General features: G+C 46.6%; 1 protein-coding gene across 1 annotated transcript in view; it reads left to right on the top strand.

Annotated features, from left to right (window-relative positions):
* Nucleotides 1–7,532, top strand: part of LOC107109128 (ribosome-binding protein 1-like) — a 26,810-nt gene extending 19,278 nt beyond the window's left edge. Inside the window, exons 9-12 of the mRNA XM_015409701.1 lie at nt 2,122–2,205; nt 4,933–5,031; nt 5,187–5,330; nt 7,350–7,532. Of these exons, the coding sequence (XP_015265187.1) occupies nt 2,122–2,205; nt 4,933–5,031; nt 5,187–5,330; nt 7,350–7,391 (369 nt within the window). The 3' untranslated portion in view covers nt 7,392–7,532. The remainder of the gene's footprint in view (nt 1–2,121; nt 2,206–4,932; nt 5,032–5,186; nt 5,331–7,349) is intronic.
* Nucleotides 7,533–8,385: the final 853 nt, after the last annotated feature.

The following is an 8,385-nucleotide window of genomic DNA, read 5'->3' as shown; positions in this document are numbered from 1 at the left end:
GAGGCCTCTTAAGAAAACAGTTGCAAAGCAGCTAAGCAAAGCACACTCTCTCTCTCTCTCTCTCTCTCTCTCTCTCTCTCTCTCTCTCTCTCACACACACACACACACACACACACACACACACTCACACTCTGCTCCCCCATGCCCCAAATTTAGAATCCAAACAGTATGGTTACAGTCAGTGATGATGAAATATACAAAACCCGTGGCAAACGAGGTTCCAAGTTTGACAAGCTGAAATTTGTAAACCTCATGTATACCATCTTTATTCAACACTTAACACTATCGAGTTAACCCAAATCAGATGAGATCTTAAAGGTCAGAGGTCAGACCTCCTGTCTTGTTAAAACTCTAGAAATAATTTTGGATTGGGACATTGGTGTTGGATGAAGGTAAACTATCCTCCCCTTTTCCAGATGTTAATTATCCCCCGGAACATCTCCGGAGGGCCTATTTGTTGGGGGGGAAGTAAAGAAATGATAACACCTCAGAAATATACTGCCTTAAAAAAATCCTGTTTACCTGAAGTAACTTCCCTTCCGTGTTCTCTTCTATAAGAGAAAGAGGGGAGGTTATGCTAGACATCCTCTCCTTTTTAGGTGTGAGATTTGGGGGGACTTGGGGCAGGCTCTTTTTAGAGTTGCAGTGCCCAGGAAACGCCTTCTTCTGTTTTGTTGTCTTAGCTAGAACTTGGGTGGTTCAAGCGAGCTTTCCCTTAGGTGGCTAGATACTTTTCATTTTGTATCACCATTTCTGCTAAGTGATATATTTCTTTTTCATTCTGCTTTGTGCTTTTACTTTTGCATTGGTTTTTAATTGCACAGCGCTATAAAAACATTTTCTAGATAAATTGTAACAATACCCACAGGATTCCTTTAGCTTTAGTTCCTAATAGACTGGCTGAACTAGTCTCTATTTTCACTTAGTCATTCTAGAATTCTGGCTGGGGATCAAGAAAAAATCATGATGAGTAAGTCTGTGTTAGTCTGTCTGTAGCAATAGAAAAGAGCAAGCGTCCAGTAGCACCTTAGAGACTAACAAAATTTGTGGCAGGTTAAGAACTTTCATGATATCCAAAGACGTGAGCCGTGACTCGCGAAAGCTCATCCCCTGCCACAAATTTTGTTAGTCTTTAAGATGTTACTGGACCCTTGCTCTTTTCTACTGCTAGGGAAAAAAATACCTTTCATTGAGGCCAACCCGAACGACACAAAACACCTTGCAAGTTTTCGGGTTCTACAGAATCCTTTATCAGGCACATGTCTTACTGTGTGCTTCTAGGACTTTGCTGGATAGGAGTAGCAAAATTGTGCTCAAGAACTGTGAAAACATAAAACTAATGAGCACATCCTGTGTGACATGTCTTCTGAGTTAGCCCGCTAGAAAGAACATAAGAACATAAGAGATGCCAATGTTGGATCAGGCCAGTGGCCCATCCAGTCCAACACTCTGTATCACACAGTGGCCAGAAATACCAGGTGCCATCAGGAGGTCCACCAGTGGGGCCAGGACATTAGAAGCCCTCCCACTGTTGACCCCCCCAAGCAAGCCCCAAGAAGACAGAGCATCCCTTGCCCCAGAGCCCCTAGCTATACCTTGTGGCTAATAGCCACTGATGGACCTCTGCTCCATATGCTTATCTAATTCCCTTTTGAAGCCGTCCATGCTTGTAGCTGCCACCACTTCCTGTGGCAGTGAATTCCATGTGTTAATCACTCTTTGGGTGAAGAAGTACTTCCTTTTATCCGTTCTAACCCGACCGCTCTGCAGTTTCATGGAGTGCCCACGAGTTCTTGTATTGTGAGAAAGGGAGAAAAGTACCTCTTTCTCTACCTGCTCTTTCCCATGCATAATCTTATAAACCTCAATCATGTCACCCCTCAGTCATCATTTCTCCAAGCTAAAGAACCCTAAGCGCCTGAACCTTTCCTCATAGGGAAAGTGTTCCAACCCTTTTATCATTCGAGTTGCCCTTTTCTGCACTTCTGCACAAGAAGAGGAGCCTCTGCCGGTACTCGTTCTTAAGGGACTTGCCTTCGATTAGCCCAGGGTAACAACCTTACACCAAAAAATCTTCTAGTCTCTGAATTGCAATGACTTGTTCCTTTCCCCCCTATACAGTTAAAAACCCAGCTGGGCCAAACAGAAGCAGATTTACAGAGCGAACGTGTTCTGAGGGAGACGTTGGCAGCCAAGCTTGAGGAAGTAAGTTTAATTGTGGGTGGAGTTCTATTATGTGGACATTGAATGCAGGGATACCTCAGTCCAGGACCACTCCTTGTGTAAGGTTCTGTCTGGCGAGCGGACTGCATACTACCAGCAGCTGTTCCTTTTTGTCTGATACCTTAAGTACGTGGTTTTCAAAGTCTGTCACTTCAGGGAACCCATTTCCACACCAGTCCCTCTGCCAGCAAACCCCATCCTTTGGTGTCTGGGACACTAGACAGCGCATACCCTGAAGATCTGGTTGGTCTCTAAGGTCCTACGGGACTCACATCTAGCTATCTTTTGCAGAGGATTGTGGGAGGTGCAGAGGACCATCCAGTCTTTTTGGACCTCACGGTTGCTTGATAGATTCAGGTGGGGTAGCCACGCTGGTCTGAAGCAGCAGAACAAAGTCTGAGTCCGGGGCACCAGTTTTATTCATGGTATAAGCTTTTGTGTGCATGACACACTTCCTCAGATATTGTTGCTTGATGCCAACCAAGAGGAGGAGGAGGAGGAGATTGGATTTATACCCCGCCCTTCACTTGGAGTCTCAGAGCGGCTTACAAACTCCTTTCCCTTCCCCTCCCCACACACAAGACACCCTGTGAGGTGGGTGGGGCTGAGAGAACTCTGACACAAACGGCTCTTTTTAAAGGACAGCTGTGCCAGAGCTTGTGACTGACCCAAGGTCACATCAGCAGGTGCAACTGGAGGGATTGGGGAATCAAACCCGGTTCTCCCAGATTAGAGTCCGTGCACTTAACCACTACGCCAAACTGGCCCCTTGGCACATGTCACCTACTTCTTTGTGGCTACACATTTTGGGGGGTGGTCAGTAGCAAAGCTGGTCTGCAGCAATGTTCCCTCTAAGCTGAGTTAGTGTGAGCTAGCTCACAGTTTTTTAGCCTCCGGCTCACACATTTTTGTCTTCGCTCAGGAAGGATGGCTCCAGAGCAAACTAGTTTATGCAGTAGCCAAATGGCTCACTCACAACTTTAATCCCAGTGGCTCACAACGTAGAATTTTTGCTCACAAGACTCCACAGCTTAGAGGGAACATGGGTCTGCAGTTATTGATCTTCTCACGGAGGACCCCTGACAAGGTTCCGTGAAATCACAGGGCTCACTGGGCTACTATTTGAAAGTTATTAATTGAATAGATGCAGCACAGTGATGTAGAAGGCCTTTCATGATAAGACCGTTTTGTTATGTAAGTTCTCTCTCTTTGGTGTAAGTTCCAGACATTTTTAAAAACAAAATCATTATTCCAAAATGTACGGTATTCCCAAGGTCTGTAGCTGCTGCTGAGGAGGGGTTATTCCTGCAGTGCAGTATTTTGTTGAAACACCCTTCTTTGACTGAGTTTTGCTCTTCCTTTTGAGGGCTAAGAATGTGTCTGAAATGCTCAGAGGAGAGAGCAAAGGCTTAGCCATTCTGCCAAACAGGGTGCTTTTAATTCAGAGCCAGGTGTTGAGGGCTGTCTGTCATTCAGGTCTTAGATCTGTGGTGTAAACTGAAAAGCCTTCGAATATGCATGAACCCATCAGTAGAATCGTCTTAATGCACCATAGTTAGAACTCTTAGCTTGTTATTTTGGACTCTTGTATCATCATCATGTTACATGTTAATTTCCCTGTCTATAAGTCTGAACCTCATACACCATTCCAGTGTATTTGGAAAAGTGTGCCTTGCACACAAAAGCTCATACCTTGCATAAACCTTTGTTGGTCTTGGACTCTAAATTTGTACACCTTTTAATTGTCATCCTGTAAAAATGGGGGGGGGGGTTGATCTTGATTTGATCCATGTATTTTGGTATTGTCAGGTCACTCGTTTTCATATTTAAATGAAAACGGAACAAGTTCCAGTCGTTCAAAATAATTATACATTTATTTTAAAATGTATGAAACATATACCTGTTTAAAATATTTATATCCTACCTTTCTTCCAACTGGTGGGGGGCAACTTGTGAAGCACATAAAAGGAGCCCTGCTGGATCAGACCAGTAGTCCATCTCGTCCAGCATCTTCTTTCTCACCACAGCCATGGAGCTGCCCTGGAGGACCAACAAAAAGGGCACAGAGGCCAAGGCCTTCCTTTGCTATTGTTTCCTAGTAATGCAGGATTAGATAGATTCATGGTGGATAAGTCTGTCAGTGGCTACTACTCATGGTGACTGAGAGGAACCTCCACATTCAGAGGGACTAAGACTGAATCCCAGAGCCAGAAGGCAACATCAGGGGAAGGCCTCAGCCTCTGTGCCCTGTTGTTGGCCCTCTAGAGAAACTACCCTGTTTCCCTGAAAACAAGACCTACCCCAAAAATAAGCCCTAGCAGGATTTCTATGCATTTGTGTATAAGCCCTATTGTGTCTTCTTGAGAAAAAATAAATATAAGACAGTGTCTTATTTTCGGGGAAACACGGTAGTTGGCAGGCACTATGTGAGACAGGATGCTGGACTAGATGGACTACTGGTCTGATCCAGCAGGGCTCTTCTTATGTTCTTATCTCCTCTAAATGTATTGGTTCTCTTTGCTCACCAGTTGCCAGAATTGGATCTCTCCTCCATGAGTGTGTATAATCCCCTTTCAAAGCCATCTAGGCTTGTTGTGACCAATACTACATCCACTGGCAGCGAAGTCTACAATTTAATTACTTGTTGAGTAAAGAAGGATTTCTTCACTTTCCCTTTTAAAGAATTTCCCCAATCTTTTGAAACTCCAGGCTCAGAAATCATTGTGCAGCTTGCAGACAGAACACCAGAAGCTGAGTCTTGAAGGGAACACAGCAGCCTCTGCAACAGAGGACCTTCTGCAGCTGCAGGTAGTAAAACCTTGCTTTCCCCGTGACTCAAAACTGAGTTGCAAGACATGAGATGAAAGAACCTGCCAGTGTTCGTTTTTCTTCTTGTAGTTGCTTGGAAATCTCTAACATTTGTTGCCATGAAAAGTGAAAGTTGCTTTTGATACTAATTGCAGGAAAGACTGGAAAAGGAGAAGAAGTTATCAAAGGACTTGGGATGTGCAGCTACCAAATTAAAAGAGCTTTTGCAAGTCACCCAAGAGCAGCTGGCCAGGGAAAGGGAAACAGTAATGAAGCTGCAGGAGCAGCTTCAAGGAAGGGTATGTCATGTTATTTTAGGGTTGCCAGGTCCCCCGGGGGGGGGCAGGGGAACCCCTCCGCTATGTGTCCATTACCCGCCAGCCCGGATCAGGCCACTGGGGGGAACCCCACCCCCAAAGTGCCGGGATCGGGGAGACGTGCGGGGGGACGCTCTATCATTCGAGGGGAAACTCTGTGGTCTGATAGTGGTCCCGCCCCCAACATGCCCGACACGATGACGTCACTTCTGCCAAGGAGCTCCCGGAGTGGGCCAGGACTCCCCCTGCTGCAGCTACGGTACGACTTGGCAACCCTACCTTATTTCCCCCCGTTTACTAAGACTGTCTTCACTGAGCTGGCATTGCCTCTTACTAAAGAAGGAAAGGCTTCTATCTTTGAAGAGTCCTGTGTTGCTTTAAATAGGGATGCCAGCCTCCAGGTGGGACCTGGGGACCCCACAGAATTACAGCTCATCTCCAGGCTACAGAGATGAGTTCCCCTGGAGAAAATGGCTGCTTGGGAAGGTGGACTCCATGTGGCCTTGTGGCCCACTGAGGTCCCTCGTCCTCTGCAGGCTCCATCCCCAAATCTCAGGAGTTTCTCAAACTGGATTGGGCAACCCTACCCGCCCCCTGTCTTCCGCCGGTGGCCAGGGGGGGACCTGGCAGCCCTAGCTGTTAATAATATTTAGTTCTACTCTGCATTTCTTGCAGTGATAATGATAGCCCCAGCCTGACTTCACAGAAGGAAGTCAGACGTATAGTAGCATTTTTACTTGCCATGAGGACCTGGGGATGAGTTGTATTGCCCGTTGCAGAGAAGAAGGTGGAACTTGACCAAGGACTGCCACTATTGCTGACAGCTCCGTGTCGTGTTTCCGGTAAAGTTCAGGGGACCCCAACTTTTTTGACCCTGAGGGCACCTTTGGAATTCTGGCGCAGCATGATGGGCACAGCCTCAAAATGGCTGCCCAGAAATGGCCGCAGCATACTGTCAGTCACACAGTGGGGATCCTTGTGCCTTAGTAACGGCTCAGGCCCAAGCAATATTTTAAAAAATTTGCACAGTCAATCAAATCTCCAGTGGCCAGTCAGAAGCCTTGCTGTGCAAAAGCCCCGCCTGGCCCCACCCACTTTCCCAAAACACTTGGCGGTTGCCATGGCACCCCGGTCACCACGTTGGGGACCCCCAGTTTAGTTCCTCACTTAATAAGACTTGCTACATAAAGAGAGGGATGCTTCACCAGTGATAAAAAACCCCACATTTTAAGGTCAGGAAGCCGTCGTCTGCGCTCCGGTCCATTGCTAACGAAGAGTTAAAAATGGCCCCCGTGTGCCGCGCGCTTGCGGCGCTTGCGGCTGAAGCAGAGTGAGCGCAGCGGAGCGGCCTCCGAACAAAAGGGCGATCGGCAGAGTGCTGCGGCGGAGCGGCAAGAGAAACGGAAGGGGGAGGACCGGCCGAAAGATTAAAGGCAGAGCTATGCAGCGGAGCAGCAAGAGAAACGGAAGGGGGGGAGGAGAACCGGGCGAATCCCGGAGGAGGCAGGCTTGAGGGGAGAAGAAAAAAAGGGGGGGAAATCCTCCTTCTAGGAGAAGCCTGAAAGAAAAAGGGGAAGAAAGAGGGTTAATAAGTAGAAAAACTGGTAGAAGATAAAGACAAAGGGTTTGGCAAAGCCTAACACGCTGCTCTCCCTGTTGAGGCAGGAAAAGAACTGAAGATAAGGGTGACTTCCACTACAGGAAACAGGAAGTTCTTAGAAAGTCCTGCCTCCCTGGAAGATGGATGGGAATCACCCACTTCAGATGTCCTCCACCTCAGAGGGAGAACCCACATTTTAAGTTCCTCAGATTTGTTATTTGAATGGGAAAGCTATATTGATCAGGAGTTCAAATCCTGATCTATAGCTCATGTTTGGTCTTCCTGGATCATAGAAAATCTTTGAAGGCTTTGGCACGATCTTCCTTAAAAATCACTGATTCCTGTAGAATCCGTGCTGTGATATTAACGAGCACAATAATCTACTTTTCACTCTTCCACAGGGAGAAACCGAAGAGAGTGCAAAGGAGGGGACATCCGTTTGATGAATTCAAAATCCAGGATATGCTATTCACCGTACCAAATGCCTTACACATTCCTAAACTATACACAATTTGCTGTAGACAAAAAAAGACATTAGTGACTAAAATTGTATTTTCATATCTTTAAAGGAATAAAGGTACATTCTGCTGCAACGAGTCTTTAATGGATCTTTTCAACCATTTTCTAAGAACTACATTCATTCCTGGGTTGGCAGAAAGCCCCAACCAGCATTTCTGCTGAATCTGAGCATTCTGTTTGCACACTAATCACTGCAATTATTTCACCCATTATAAACCATCCTAGTATGTTGTCCATCATCAGTCAATCATGGACTCCCCCAGCGTCTCAAAGAGGTGGTTCCACAGGGTGCAGGGTAATTTCCCATGTACCTCTGGTGGGGAAACGTGGTCCAGGAGAGAGAACAGAGGATGGAAACTGACAAACCAAAAGGAATGCTGCAGTTTCTTAGGAAAAGATAACTGTCCTCCTACATCATCAATGCTTTAAGATGTTTTATTTTGAAGAATTAAGAACATCAGAGAAGCCAACGTTGGATCAGGCCAATGGCCCGTCCAGTCCAACACTCTGTCACACAGTGGCCAAAAATACCAGGTGCCATCAGGAGGTCCAGCAGTGGGGCCAGGACACTAGAAGCCCTCCCACTGTTGACCCCCCCCCAAGCACCAAGAATACAGAGCATCCCTTGCCCCAGACTGAGAGTTCCTATCTATACCTTGTGGCTAATAGCCACCGATGGGTCTCTGCTCCATACATGCCCTGCATTTATCCAATTCCCTCTTGCAGCCGTTCACCACCTCCTGGGGCAGTGAATTCCGTGTGTTAATCACTCTTTGGGTGAAGATAATGGAACTGTTTGTTTAGAATTACCAGTAATGGCCCAGGTGGATCAAGACCCTCCCCAAGGGACATCTCCTTGCCCAAAAGATAGTTCAGAGGCCAGCTGTGTTGGTTTCCAGTAGAACAGTTAGATTCGAC

This window comes from Gekko japonicus, unplaced genomic scaffold (genome assembly GCF_001447785.1).
Source record: "Gekko japonicus isolate JY-2015 unplaced genomic scaffold, Gekko_japonicus_V1.1 scaffold3439, whole genome shotgun sequence".
NCBI lineage: Eukaryota > Metazoa > Chordata > Lepidosauria > Squamata > Gekkonidae > Gekko > Gekko japonicus.
Note: the sequence above shows the minus strand (reverse complement) of the source record. Positions and strands in the feature narration are given on the sequence as shown.